The sequence below is a fragment of the Gopherus flavomarginatus genome, chromosome 1 (assembly GCF_025201925.1).
Source record: "Gopherus flavomarginatus isolate rGopFla2 chromosome 1, rGopFla2.mat.asm, whole genome shotgun sequence".
In the NCBI taxonomy this organism is placed as follows: Eukaryota; Metazoa; Chordata; order Testudines; family Testudinidae; genus Gopherus; species Gopherus flavomarginatus.
Window position 1 is genome coordinate 3533606 of NC_066617.1, and position 15970 is coordinate 3549575.

A 15970-nucleotide genomic window follows, 5' to 3' on the forward strand; every position below is an offset into this window, starting at 1 on the left:
GAAGGAGAAGCTTTTTAGGGGACTGACAATGGAGATTTTACTTCAGCCAGGAGACCCCATTATTGCCCCTTCTAAATCCATCAGTACCAGACAAGGCCACCAGACCTGCATCCTCTCCAAAAAACACCCCTTGCCAAGATTCAGGAAATGGATGGGCTCCGATACAAGGGCCCCTCCTCTGAGTTCTGCTGGGATTCAGGGAATCCTTTTATGCCCTTCAGGACTCAAGGAATGAATGACCCCTGATGCTGCAGACAGGCAATTAACAGGTTCTTGGAAAGCAGATAAGTACTCTATTATTCCCCCTCTCTAACAACAGAGAAGCCTAATACTCACTGGGGCCCTACCAGGAGAGGGGATTTGCTCAGCCATGAAACAGGAGGTTGGGGAAGCAGGGGAGAAAGTTCAAGCCAGCATCCTTCTCTCTCTCACCCTCTGACACTCTGGAAACCACTTATTCACCACTGTCACATAATCAGGATGTGTTTTGTAAGAAGTCTGCCTTCTGGGGCATCATTCTAAAAGTCTTGATTTGCTAGACATTCATCTTTCATTGGAATGTATGTGCTATCATCGTATGTGAAGTTCTGAAGTTTGGCTACATACAGTAACTCCTCACTTAATACTGTAGTTACATTCCTGAAAAATGCAACTTTACGTGAAACTATTTTAAGTGAATCCAATTTCCCCATAAGAATTAATGTAAATGGGGGGTTAGGTTCCAGAGAAATTTTTTTCACCAGACAAAAAGACTATATTATATATGTACACACAGTATAAGTTAAAAAAAAATTGAATTCTGTACACAGCAATGATGATTGTGAAGCTTGGCTGAGGTGGTGGAGTGAGAGGGTGGGATATTTCCCAGGGAATGCCATACTGCTAAATGATGAATTAGAACTCGGCTGAGCCCTCAAGGGTTAACACATTATTGTTAATGTAGGCTCATACTTTACAAGGCAACACAAATGAAAGGAGGGGAGACAGCATGGCAGACAGAGACACACACTGTGTGTGCGTGAGTGTGTGTGTGTGTGAGAGAGTGACACATTGCCCCTTTAAGTATGTTGAACTACCCTAAGTAGATTGCCTTTTTAAGTAGGCCAGGAAGTTGAGACAGCAGCTGCGGCCAGCACACACTCTCCGTCCTGAGCCCTGTCATGTCCCCACCCTGCTCTATATGTAGATGGGATAAGCAGGGGGCAGGAGCAGGGGGAGGGGGACACCCTGATATTAGCCCTCCTCCCCCACCACCCTCACACCCCCCCCCCCCCCGCAAGCAGGAGGCTCCCAAGAGAAGATCCAAGGCAGAGGGCAGGAACAGCATGGCGGTGGGGGTGGGACAGCTGAACTGATGACAACTGATTGCCTGCTGGACAGCTGCCGCACAGGGAACTTAGGAGAGCAGGGAGCTGATGGGGGGCTGCTGGTCCACCCTGGTTCCAAGCCGCCACCAGCTAGCTGCAATGGGCTGCTCATTCTGTAAGCAGTGGACAAAGCAGGTGGCTGCCAAACAACGTTATAATGGAGCATTGCACAACTTTAAACAAGCATGTTCTCCAATTGTCAGCAACGTAACAACGAAACAATGTTAACCGGGGCGACTTTAAGTGAGGAGTTACTGTATGTGCTACTGAAACATGTTGTGAGGTTGAGAATACCCACAAGCCGCCTTTCAGGCAAAATAACAGAAAGGCCAAACAATGTTAGTGACTTATTGAGGAAATGCACACAAGCACAAGGGCTACCCCAGGAACTGTGTGCAACAGAAACCTCTCAGAGATAGCAACACATAGTAGGAACTGTTTGACCCAGGTCACAGCAAAGAAGCTTTCCAGTAAGTTGGAAGAAGATATAAAAGGAGGACATAACCAGGGGGAGGGGCTACTAAAGCAGAGCAGGGCTTTAAAAAGCCCACTCCTAAATGACCACAGGAGCTCGTGAACAGAAGCGGCTAACAGAGGAGTTTGGCGAGGGAGTTTACAAGGGGAGTGTGAGCAGGGGCCAAATACACCTAACATCCTTTGCACTTAAAAGGTCAAAACAGTGCTTGATAGAAACAAAGCACCAACAAGAGAACAAGCTTCGGGAGTAAAAAGAAAATGCAGGCAGAAGTCCAGCAACAGAGTGGGAACTACCCAGTTTATTGCACCCAATGCAGCATGTATGGGCTGGTGGCACATCTGAGCATTTGATGCAAGAAGCTCCTGGCCCTCAGAGACCGTATACGGACTATGGAGACCAGGGTGGCTGAGCTGGAGGAGGTAAAGGAGAGAGAGAGGTACATAGATGAGACTTTCTGGGACACAGTAGAAAAGTCCCACCCCTGGTCTGACAGCCTCTGTGCTGTTGAGGAAGATGAAAGCCTCAGGGAAGGAAAACATCAACGGGAGCAGAGGGAAACGATCCGATAGTTGGGACCCTCCTCCTAGATGATGATGTGGTATCCTCTCGCACTGAGAATACTTCTCCAAGGGAGGGAATTCCAGTTATTAGGAAGACAGGTATTAGTAATGGGCGATTCAATCATTAGAAACATAGATAGCTGGGTTTGCGATAATCGTGAGAACCACATGGTGACTTGCCTGTCTGGTGCAAAAGTTGCAGATATCTCAAGACATCTAGATAGGCTTCAGTGTAGTGCTGGGGAGGAGCTGGTGGTCATGGTACATGTAGGTACCAATGACATGGGGAAGGATAGAAAAGAGGTCCTGGAGGCCAAATTTCGGCTGCTAGGTAAGAGATTCAAGTCCAGGACCTCCATGGTAGCATTCTCTGAAATGCTTCCAGTTCCACGCACAGGGCTAGTTAGACAAGCAGAACTGCAGGGTCTCAATGCATGGATGAGATGATGATGTAGGGAGGAGGGGTTTAGCTTTATTAGGAACTGGTGAAGCTTTTGGGAGAGGGGGAGCGTATATAGGAAAGATGGGCTCCACCTAAACCAAAACGGAACCAGATTGCTGGCGCTTAAAATTAAAAAGGTTGTAGAACAGTTTTTAAACTAAGGGCTGGGGGAAAGCTGACAGGTGCAGAGGAGCATGTGGTTCGGACAAACCTTGGGGAGGATCTATAACTGGAGACTCCCTATGTCCTAATAAGGAGGAGAGGATGGACAGTCAAATGAAACAAAGTCCCATTCAATTACACCATGTAATAGGGGACAGCCAAAAAAATGACAAGTTTTAAAATGCTTAAATACCAGTACTAGAAGTCTAAATAATAAGACGGGTGAACTAGAGTGCCTAGTATTAAAGGAGGATATTGATATAATAGGCATCATGGAAACCTGGTGGAATGAGAATAATCAATGGGACACAATAATATCAGGATACAAAATATATCGGAAGGACAGAACAGGTCGTACTGGTGGGGGAGTAGTACTATATGTGAAAGAAAGTGTAGAATCAAATGAAGTAGAAATCTTAAATGAACTAAATTGTACTACAGAATCTCTATGGATAGTAATTTAATGCTTGGAAAAATCAGAATATAGCACTAGGGCTATATTACAGACCACTTGACCAGGATGGTGTTAGTGACTTTGAAATGCTCAGGGAGATTAGAGAGGCTATTAAAATAAACTCTAATAATAATAATAATAATAATAATAATAAGGGATTTCAACTATCCCCATATTGACTGGGTATCTATCACCTTAGGAAGAGGTGCTGAGAAGTTTCCTGACACCTTAAATGACTGCTTCTTGGAGCTGCTAGTCCTGGAACCCACAAGAGGAGAGGCAATTCTTGATTTAGTCCTAAGTGGAGCACAGGATCAGGTCCAAGAGGTTAATATACCTGGACTGCTTGGTAATAGTGACCATAATATAATTAAACTTAACATCCTTGTGGTGGGGAAAATTCCACAGCAGCCCAACGATGAAGCATTTAATTTCAGAAAGGGGAAGTACACAAAAATGAGGTTAGTGAAACAGAAATTAAAAGGTTCAGCATCAAAAGTAAAATCCCTGCAAGATGCGTGGAAACTTTTTAAAGACACCTTAGAGGCTCAACTTAAACATATACCTCAATTTAAAAAAACGTAGTAAGAGAACCAAAAAAGAGCCACCGTAGTTAAAGTAAAAAGCAGCGAGAGGCAAAAAGGCAACCCTTAAGAAGTGGAAGATAAATCCTAATGAGGAAAATAGAAAAGAGCATAAACTCTAGCACAGTGTAAATATCTAATTGGAAAGTCCAAAAAAGAATTTGAACAGCTAGCCAAAGACTCCAAAAGTAATAGCAAAAACATTTAAAAATACATCAGAAGTAGAAAGCCTGCTAAACAACAAGTGGGACCACTGGACGATCGAGATGCTGAAGGAGCAATCAAAGACAGTAAGGCCACTGCGGAGAAACTAAACGAATTCCTTGCATTGGTCTTCACTGTTGAGGATGTGAGGGAGATTCCCAAACCTGAGACATTCTTTTTGGGTGACAAATCTGAGGAACTGTCTCAAATTGAGGTGTCATTAGAGGAGGTTTTGGAACAAATTGATAAACTAAAAAACAATAAGCCTCCAGGTATCACCCAAGAGTTCTGAAGGAACTCAAATGTGAAATCGCAGGACTACTAACTGTCAACTGACTGTAACCTAGCATTTAAATCAGCTTCCGTACCAAATGACTGGAGGATAGCTAACGCAACGCCAATTTTTAAAAAGGGCTCTAGAGGTGACCCTGGCAACTACAGGCCAGTAAGCTTCACTTCAGTTCAGGGCAAATTGGTTGAAACTATCAAAGAACAAAATTGTCAGACACAGATGAACATAAATTTCACAAGTGTGCACGTTGCCAAGAAGGCTAACGGCATTTTGGGCTGTATAAGTAGGGGCAATGCCAGCAGATCGAGGGACATGATCATTCCCCTCTATTCAACACTGGTGAGGCCTCATTTGGAGTACTGTGTCCAGTTTTGGGCCCCACACTACAAGGAGGATGTGGAAAAATTGGAGAGAGACCAGTGGAGGGCAACAAAAATGATTACAGGGCTGGAGCACATGATTTATGAGGAGAACCTGAGGGAACTGGGATTGTTTAGTCTGCAGAAGAGAAGAATGAGGGGGGATTTGATAGCTGCTTTCAACTACCTGAAAGGGGGTTCCAAAGAGGATGGATCTAGACTGTTCTCAGTGGTACCAGATGACAGAACAAGGAGTAATGGTCTCAAGTTGCAGTGGGGGAGGTTTAGGTTGGATATTAGGAAAAACTGTTTCACTAGGAGGGTGCTAAAGCACTGGACTGGGTTAAATAGAGAGGTGGTAGAATCTCCTTCCTTAGAGGTTTTTAAGGTCAGGCTTGACAAAGCCCTGGCTGAGATGATTTAGTTGGGAATTGGTCCTGCTTTGAGCAGGGGGTTGGACTAGATGACTTCCTGAGGTCCCTTCCAACCCTGATATTCTATGATAATTTGTTGGGAAATAGTCAACACGTTTTTTTGTAAAAGGAAATCATGCCTCACCAATTGACTAGAATTCTTTGAGGGGGTCAACAAGCATGTGGAAAAAGGAGATCCAGTGGATATAGTGCATTTAGATTTTCAGAGAGCCTTTGACAAGGTCCCTCACATAGATTCATAGACTTAAGGTCAGAAGGGACTACTATGGTCATCTAGTTTGACCTCCTGCACAATGCAGGCCACAGAATCTCACCTACCCACTCCTGTAACAAACCCCTAACCTATGTCTGAGTTTAAAGACCTCAAGGTGCAGAAAATACTCCAGCAAGTGACCCGTGCACCATGCTGCAGAGGAAGGCGAAAAACCTCCAGGGCCTCTGGAGTTGTGATGTCATCTGATTAAAATCTGACCATATAGATCACTGTTGCTACCACTGTTATATAATTGCAACAAACCCTGTATAAAGTATATCATGTAAGGCATCCATGAAAAGATTATGATTTGCTGAACATGATTATACCATTTGTATGCATGAATCATTTTTGTAACTGAAGTTATGAATATTAACTATGTACCTGTATTTCAAATGTTTGCGCCTGTGGTAACATCCACAAGGTATTTAGTCTGCACATCTTGAAGGAACTATTCAAGTTAAATGGCTGATCAAGGACCAATTCACAATGGACAATGAAAGATGCCCATCCACACCTGATGGACTTGCATGTGAATGTTCTAACTAGAGTATGGGTAATGGCCTCTGCTATGAGTAAGCAAAACATGCATAGACATGTGACTTGCCCATGTGATTCCAAACCCCATCTTGTTACCTGTAATTTTCCACAAAGTAGAACAATGGGTTTCCCTTCACTTGGCGGAAGTTATAACAGGACCTGGAAACATCTCCATTTTGCCTCTTTCCTGCTCAAACATCTGGACTATGGACTTACACTAATGGGAGCATTCTAACCAAGGGACTGAGGACCTTCTACTCATTTGGAAGCAACCAGAGACTTAACAATCCAGCAGTTTATTCCATCACTGCTTCAAGCCTGATCCAAGAACCTTGCAATTGTTGTATGTATTTGATTCCTTTAACCAATTTTAACTCGCTTTTTTTTTCCTTTCTTTTTATACATGTTTAGATACTAGATACTAAAAGATTAGTTACAGCATGATTATTGGGTAAGATCTGAGTTGTATATTGACCTGGGTACGTGGCTGGCCCTTTGTGATAAGAACCCTTTTGTTTGATTAAATTGGTTTTAAATAACCACTCACCATTAAGTCTAGTGTCTGAGTGTTGAATTCAGGACTGGAATACCTAAGGAGGCTGCTTTTCTCATAGACTCTAGGACTGGAAGGGACCTCAAGAGGTCATCGAGTCCAGTCCCCTGCCCTCATGGCAGGACCAAATACTGTCTAGACCATCCCTGATAGACATTTATCTAACCTACTCTTAAATATCTCCAGAGATGGAGATTCCACAACTTCCCTAGGCAATCTATTCCAGTGTTTAACTACCCTGACAGTTAGGAACTTTTTCCTAATGTCCAACCTAAATCTCCCTTGCTGCAGTTTAAGCCCATTGCTTCTTGTTCTATCATTGGAGGCTAAGGTGAACAAGTTTTCTCCCTCCTCCTGATGACACCCTTTTAGATACCTGAAAACTGCTATCATGTCCCCTCTCAGTCTCCTCTTTTCCAAACTAAACAAACCCAATTCCTTCAGCCTTCCTTCATAGGTCATGTTCTCAAGACCTTTAATCATTCTTGTTGCTCTTCTCTGGACCCTTTCCAATTTCTCCACATCTTTCTTGAAATGCGGTGCCCAGAACTGGACACAATACTCCAGTTGAGGCCTAACCAGCGCAGAGTAAAGCGGAAGAATGACTTCTCGTGTCTTGTTTACAACACACCTGTTAATGCATCCCAGAATCACGTTTGCTTTTTTTGCAACAGTATCACACTGTTGACTCATATTAAGCTTGTGGTCCACTATGACCCCTAGATCTCTTTCTGCCATACTCCTTCCTAGACAGTCTCCTCCCATTCTGTATGTGTGAAACTGATTGTTCCTTCCTAAGTGGAGCACTTTGCATTTATCTTTATTGAACTTCATCCTGTTTACCTCAGACCATTTCTCCAATTTGTCCAGATCATTTTGAATTTTGACCCTGTCCTCCAAAGCAGTTGCAATCCCTCCCAGTCCCTTCTGACTACTTGTTAGCCAATGTGGTGAGAAAGAAGTTTACTTTTGTTGCTGGTTTGGTATATCTCATGGAAGAGGTGTGTCTGCTCTTTTCCCCAGCAACTTGTCCTGAATTTGGTATTCTCAGATGTGATCCACGGAGGCATGGTGACAACAGTGCAAGAGTGAACTCATTAGTGAGACAGAGGGCTCAGCTGTACCTCAGTTCCAGGTGGGGGAGGGGAACCCAGCACACATCCCTTCTAAAATATGCACCACCTGCTCCTCTTCTCCATCCAGAAAACAGCAAGGAGCTGTAGACCAGCAGGTGTCATAGAAGAGCAACGCAAGGCTTGTGGAGACCTAGGTCCCTGCTGAGAGGAGCAGTGACTATTCTCCACACAAGGGTTTGGCCCGAAAACTCCTTGCCAAAGTCCTGCTGACATGCAAAGATGATATATCCCTGAAGCCTGCATGCACAGTACCACAGCCCACTGTACTAACACAGAGCTACAACCTGCTTTGCACATGCAAGCATGCACACAATACTGGGAGGTCCCAGTCCCAACAGCCAAAATACTCACCAGTTCAATGCCCTGTGGGAAGGGGTTATCCTCCCAGTCCTTCTCTGGGAAGCGCTGGAGTATCTGCCCCTGGCCATCCCTGCTCCCTACAAAAATAAGCAGAAGGAAAGTATTAGAAGAATGCAGGCAGCCCTGCTGCGGCCAGCTGCCATTTCGACCTCCTGCCAGAGCCAGGCAGTAAGCAACAACGGCAAACTCCAGAACTGCACACAAGCAGCGCCTTGCGGTTACCCTGTGTAGGTACAGCACAAACATGAACTAACCCTTACTCCCACCCTGGAAGGAAAGAATTCTCTCCATGGTACATGTGGGGAACCAGACGGAGGGAAAGTTATTTTTTCCCCAGGTCAGACAGCAAGTAAGTAGTCGAGCTATATTAGAAGTCAGAACTTTGATTCCTAAGCCAACAGCCACCCTACACATGCCCCAGGTACATACAGCAGGACCCTTACCCAAATATAGCAAAGCAACAATGGAGAGTGAATTCAAACTGACCCAATTTAGCACCTTCCTAGAGCTCAAAGAGATTAGGCTACAGAGAACCACGTGTCCTGAGCTATCAAACTACTCAGGGATTCAGCGCTTCTTAAAGGTGAACCAAAATGTGAGATTTGCGTAACATCACTGGTTAGGTTAAATCTCAAATTTCTTATCTTGTGTTACTAAAATAATATAGACGCTGAAAGATTTGAACAGTAATTCCCTTTTTCACCATCTACAGTTTGTATTTTGCATTTCACTCAGCTTGGACCACAGAAATATGCAGGTCAGTTTAATATCTGGTTCCTAAAGACCAGCATAAGGCTGCAACGTTCTAGTTGCAAACACTGCAAGGAAATGTATAATCCTAAAGGAGTGACTAATACAATGCTATTTAAGGTCTGTAGAACTTTTAGTCTCCCCTCTCAGATGTTAAATCATTAGCAGAAAATTGCACATGTATTCTAGTGGACGAGGCATGAAGTGGGGAGTCAGGACTCAAGATGGATTTCGCTTCTACCATCTATACAGTGCAGTCATGGACAAGTCTGGAGATAACACTGACCTTTCTCATAGGAGTATGGTGGGGATCAAGGTTTGCACAATATCATTCTAGTGCTCAGTCTGTATAAACTTCAATACTTCTGCTTTTGAAAGAGGACTCAGAAAGGTATTAACCAGCTGAGATATATGTACAGAGCCCTGTGCTTCCACAGAATAGATACCATCCCTAATCCCGAGACAAAACCAGTGAGTAGCAGTCCACAGAAACACTTGCAGCAAGCATCTATTTACATGTCTCCATCATGAACCTTTCCCGGGGAAGTGCCTAGTGAATTTTATCTAGTAAAATACCTTCTGGCTCTTTGTTTAGAGAGGGGTTAATCCCTTGCCAAGCCTTCAGATACCAATGCGTCTGCCCTAATCCCTCATCCTGAACTCCCTTCATGGCTTTGCACAGTCTCCTCTACCAGGTCCAGGTGTACTATGTTCTGTCAAAACAGGGTCCACTGCCAGTGGTCCTCATCATTTACCGAATACAACTCCAGCTGCAGAGGACACCATGCTCCCCACCCCTTCAACCTCTCTAACCTCACTTGCAGACTGCTTTCCAGCGACAGAGGCCGGCTGACCCTGGCATACCTCTGGGCTGCGTAACAGGAAAAGCCTCACTCCAAAATGCATGGACCACTACAGGACTATTTTGGGGAGCTAGAACAGTTTCAACCACTCCACTTACCAACAGCCACCCACAGCTGTATTTAAAAACACAGACAACAGAACATATGCCAATTATAGTCTAAGGACCAAAAAGGAAAGGTCAGAACCAAGTTATGTACATAAAGAGTGTCCAGTGTGATGCTAGTGTGTGCTCCCTCTCCCTGCCCTCAGGACACTACCTCTCTCCACCCACTACCGTCTCAAGTGCCTCCTCTCAGACAGCAACACTCACTTCAAGACCTACCTGACCCAACAGCTTTGATTAGAAATTTAATACCTACCCTTTCAGAGCCTGGCCAAAAAAATAAAAAAAAGGCAGATTCAAGTAAGGCACTTGTGTCAAGTTGGGTGTAAATCTTGCCCAAAGCCTCCTGGATTTTGTAGCATCCAAGTGCTGAGTTTCTATGCCAAATTGGACATTTTACGCTGTTCCAAGTAAATCCAAACAGGGATGATCCAATCAGCACATTTCCAATCATTACTCCGCTTTTCATAGATTCAGATCCTAGGACCAGAAGGGACCACTCTGATCACCTAGCCTGACCTGCCACGTGCCACAGGACTTCCCCAAATTCATTCCCTTTTGAACCAGAGCAGATCTTATAGAAAAACATCCATTCTTGATTTAAACATTGCCAGTGATGCAGAATCCTTCACAAACCTTGATAAGTCGATCCTCTGGTTATTTATTCTCACTGTTAAAAATGTATGCTTTGTTTCCAGTCTAGCTTCAACACTCAGCCATTGAATCTTTACAACTTGGTTCACTAGATTGAAGAGCCCTCTATTATCAAATTTCTCTTTCCTATGTAGGTACTTACAGACTGATGAAGTCATCCAGTAACCGTCTCTTTGTTAGGCTAAACAGATTGAGGTCCTTGATTCTATCACAGTAAGGCAGGTTTTCTAATCTTGTATTCATTCTCACAGCTCTTCTCTGAACCTGTTCCAATTTATCAACATCCTTCTTGAATTGTGGACATCAGAACTAGACAGACGATTCCAGTAGCAGTTCCACCAGTGCCCAATACAGAGGTAATATAACATTGAATGGGTTCAAAACTGTCTAATTGACAAGTCTCAGACTGTAATTGTTCACCTGGAATCATCACTGAATAGATGTGTTTCTAGTGGGGTCCTGCAGGGTTCGGCTCTGGGTCCTACACTATTTAACATTTTTATTAATAACTGAGAAGAAACCAAAATCACTGATTAAGCTTTTAGAAAAATTGGAGGAGTGGTAAATAATGAAGAGGACAAGTCACTGATACAAAGCAACCTGGATCACTTGGTAAACTGAACTCAAGTGACTGTTTTAAGAACATAAGAAAGTCCATACTGGATCAGACCAACAGTTCATCTAGCCCAGCATCCTGTCTTCTGACAGTGGCCGATGGCAGGTGCCTTAGAGGGAATAAACAGAACAGGTAATGATAAAGTGATCCATCCTCTGTTGCCCATTCCCAGCTTCTGGCAAACAGAGGCTAGGGACACCATCCCTGTCCATCTTGGCTAATAGCCATTGATGGACCTATCCTCCATGAACTTATCTAGTTCTTAATACTGCCAAATGTAAAATCATATCTAGGAACAAAGAACCTAGGCCATACTGACAGGACAGGGGGCTCTATCCTGGGAAGCAGTGACTCTGAAAAACACTTGGGGGTCATGGTTGATAATCAGATGATTGTGAGTTCCCAGCGTGACACTGGCCAATAGGACTAATACAGTCCTGGGTTGTATAAATAGGGCAGTCTCATGTAGGAGTAGAGAAGTATGCCACATTGATTTTGAATCATTCTAGTTCAGGGGTAGGCAACATATGGCATGGGTGCCGAAGGCGGCACACGAGCTGATTTTCAGTGGCACTCATACCTGGGTCCTGGCCACCGCTCCGGGGCCTCTGCATTTTAATTTAATTTTTAAATGAAGCTTCTTAAACATTTTTAAAGCCTTATTTACTTTACATACAACAATAGTTTAGTTACATATTATAGGCCTGTAGAAAGAGACCTTCTAAAAATGTTAAAATGAATGACTGGCATGTGAAACCTCAAATTAGATAAATGAAGATTTGGCACACCACTTCTGAAAGGTGGCCGATCCCTGTTCTGGTTTGTTTTTTTAAATCGAAATGTCATGCGGTGCCAAGTCAAATGCCTACAGAAATCAAGTATATTACAGCACCATTACTACCTTTATCAAACAAACTTGTAATCTCAAAAACCCTCACACCAAGTTGTTTTGAAAGGATAGTAACCCTTGACAAAAAGGAGGTGACTCTCTATTTCCCCCACACCTCACCACAATGTCAAGCACTGCATCCAAAAACCAATGGATTACATTAGCAAGACATTTCAACTGAAACTATTGGAAGTGAAAGCTCAAAGCAACACTGAAGTGGTTATGTTAGCATATATATGGTGCCGACATCTTAGTATTTAAGGGTTGAAATTAATGGGGTAGCTCACAACTGTGGGTTGTTTCAAGGAGAGGTTAAAGATATAATTACAGGAAGACAATATGAGATCGAGTTACATTTGGGGGACTCAAACCATAAAGACTAAGAGATGTGATTTTTTATTTATTTATTTGCAATGAAAGCTTAGATTCTGCTACAAAATACTGGTGCTCACCTCACACTCTGACAAGCTCCCTGGAGCAGCTGCAGGATGGTTCATGTCTGCTACATATGGAATATATATTTGTACCTGTTAATGATATGCTGCATTTTTTTTCCTTCCAAGTTCATTCCAACGTTTCTGACTTGAACAAGTCTCCAGCCTGCATTTCATTTGCATGTAATGGAGCCTACTGCAAATTCTATCTTAATACTGACGCGCAGGCCACCGAAATGACTGGTTCCAGAATGCAGCCAGGCCACACTGGATCGTGATGAAGCTTTACACACTGGGACTCGTGAGACACAGACACTGCACTTGGCAAAGATAAGGATGGCCACATTGTACAGGTCCATGGACTGCATCTGTCCTACCCTTTAGCTACTTTTGTCTTTATTAAATCAGCCCCACTGTGTACCCATAATATCTAGAATGCCCTGTTGTAAGACACTTTCCTGGTCTCCCCTTAGTTACTTTTCAGTAGCCTGGCCCTGCCTCTCTGCTTCACAATATGCAATGCAACCAGCACTTAAAAGGCTCTTTGCCTGTCAATGTGTTCACATTGGAGTGCTCTTTCCTGCTCTGATGAGCTGACCCAGGACAGCTGCTGCTGCCTCTGCTGTTTCTAACCTGCTGTATGTTTGTGTTGCGGAAGCTGCTTTTGCTTTTTCCTTCCTGTGTGCTCCCAGTGCTAGACTGCACAGAGGCCAAGAGGATTTAAGGTAACTCTTGGTCACCGCTCTCTGGATAGCTTAGTATTATCTGCATTAACAATATGCCATATTTGGAGTCTGATGCTACTTTATCACGATACTGAAACGTTTAGATGTGTTTAACAGTTGAAGCACTCAGCTGACTCAACAACCCAAGCAAAGTGTAACTCTTGGCTAGGCTGGCCATGAGGTTAAAGGATCCTTCCCAGGGAATGGATGGCTCTCACAACGGCACAGACATGCAGCATAATGGGGGTTACAAACAGGCCAGGGTCTGCAGCCAACTGGAGAGCCCTGTGGAACAAACTTTCGATAGTTTATAAGGCCACGCAGAAACTACCCAGCAAACAGAAAAGAGCGGACTCTACTGCTGAACATTTGGAGGGGAGCTAATCCCCACCAATACCACCTACCTCCAGACACCAATCTGTTCAGTATACTTCTCGCCTGTGCAGACAGACATGCATCACCCCATACCAGAAACCCACAATAAACTGACTTCTCTTCAAAGTCTCTCTCAGCCATGGACACATCTGAACTTCCACTTAATCTTAACTCTTCCTGTATCCACACCTGCTATCCTACTCAGCCCCTACCTCCTTCCTCCCAGCATAGGTTGATCTATCCCTGCTGCTCCAACTCTAGACCAGGCATGAATGCTCAGAAAAGAGTTGGGTTTGCTTCACAGGCTGGTAAAGGCTGTGACTGACTAGACTGGCAGCAATACATTCTGGCCCCTGGGGAAAACAGGGTCTTGTTTCACCCTGCAGCAGTCCCTCCAGCCAGGCTCAGAACAGCAGTCCTGCTGACAAGGAGCCATTTACACTGCCATTTGCCATGACAAAAAACTTTTGTTGGGGGTGGGGGCGGGGATAGCACCTGTGAACGATAGTTTTGTCATTCAATTGGCAGTGTAGACCAGGGGTCGCAAACTCAAATGACCATTAGGGCCATAGGAGGACTAGTACACTGGCCCAAGGGCCACATTACTGACACTTCCCCGGCTGCCCTCAGCCCCGCCCCCACTCCATCCCTTCCATGAGGCCCTGCCCCTGTCCTGCCCCCATTCCAACCCCTTCCCCAAAATCCCCACCACAACTCTGCCCCCAGGGGGTGCAGGAGGGGTGTGTGGGGTGTGGCAGGAGCTCAGGGCAGGAGATCGGGGTGCAGGAGGGGTGCGGAAGAGGGCTCAGGGCAGTGGGTTGAGGGGCGGCAGGGGATTCAGGACAGGGGGTCAGGTGGCTCACAAAAGGGAGTTGTGGTGCAGGAGAGGTGCAGCAGGGGACTCAGGGCAGGGGATCAGGTGGCTCACGAAAGGGGGTTGGTGCCGGAGAGGTGCAGCATGGGACTCAGGGAAGTGGGTTGGGGTGCGGCAGGGGTCAAGGCAGGGGGTCAGGTCCAGGGTGCGGCAAGGGGGCTCAGGTCAGTGGGGTGGGGTGCAGGAGGGGTGTCAGGGGTCGGGGTGCGGCAAGGGGCTCAGGGCAGGGGGTCAGGTGGCTCACAAAAGGGAGTTGGGATGCAGGAGAGGTGCAGCAGGGGACTCAGGGCAGGGGGTCAGGTGGCTCACGAAAGGGAGTTGGTGCAGGAGAGGTGCAGCAGGGAACTCAGGGAAGTGGGTTGGGGTGCAGCAGGGGTCAAGGCAGGGGGTCAGGGTCCAGGGTGCGACAAGGGGGCTCAGGTCAGTGGGGTGGGGTGCAGGAGGGGTGGCAGGGGTCGGGGTGCGGCAAGGGGCTCAGGGCAGGTGGTTTGACTGCAGCAGGAGTTCAGGGGTCGGGTTCTGGACCGGCACACACCGGGGGCAGGGCAGGCTCCCTGCCTGTCTGCCCTGCCTCTGCACTGCTCTGGGAAGCGGCTGCAACATGGGGAATGAGTGGCACTGGGGTGTGTGTTGCTGTTGCTTCAGGCACCACCCCCAGCATCTCCCATTGGCCAGGAACGGGGAACCACGGCCAGTGGGACCTGCTGGGGGCGGTGCCTGAAGCAACATCAACACACACCCCTGCATCTCTCTTCCCCCACGTTCTTTCTGCTTCCCAGAGCAGCGGGGGGTGGGGCAGGCAGCCTGCCCTGCCCCCGGTGTGCGGTGGGCCAGAGCCACTCTAGGTAAATGCTGGGGGAGCGGCTGTGAGCCGCGTGTTTGACCTACTGTAGACAAAGCCTTTGTCTCTACTGACCAAGCACCTTAGTCCGTCAGTAATGTCAGCAGGAGCTTTCCAATGACAGTCTGCACGATGTGCCAACTCTGTCCCAGCAATTAGTGTTTCCACAGTCTCAGACACGATTCCACGGATGTCACTGATCATACCCATTGCTTGGTATTATGTAGCACAGGTGCAAGTGAAACCAGGCAGAGCACAATGTTTATAAGCCCCTTATGAGACTGGAGATGGACTAGCTCCACCTGGCAGAGGTGGTGATGTGGGACACTTCACATACAAGTACCACTAGAGTAAAACTGACAACCTGTAATTTAAAATGAGTTAAGAATGAATTCTGTAGATCAAAACAAAGCTGGAGCTCAGTTCCAGGGAAGTCTCAGTGGAGAAGATTCCAGAAACTGCTCAAGACCATAAAACTGAAGCCATTTCAAAAGCTGTAAAATCCTAAAGCTTCGTTAAACACCTTACTCTGCAGGAGTAAAATGCACCCCTCGGAATTCTACAGCGAGGCTACCAGCATTAATACACTAGCAGTGGTCTCCAAAGTGGGGGCACAAGAGGATCCTTGGGGGTGCACAGCAGGAGGAGCACTTTTTTTTTTGTGCTT

The 15970-nt window shown here is 45.7% G+C and overlaps 1 protein-coding gene across 5 annotated transcripts in view; it reads right to left on the bottom strand.

Annotated features, from left to right (window-relative positions):
• Nucleotides 1-15970, bottom strand: part of SBF1 (SET binding factor 1) — a 159248-nt gene that overhangs the window by 57290 nt on the left and 85988 nt on the right. For all 5 annotated transcript variants that reach the window (XM_050920167.1, XM_050920143.1, XM_050920158.1 and 2 more), the window contains exon 2: nucleotides 8170-8255. In XM_050920167.1, coding sequence (XP_050776124.1) covers nucleotides 8170-8255 — 86 coding nt within the window. The remainder of the gene's footprint in view (nucleotides 1-8169; nucleotides 8256-15970) is intronic.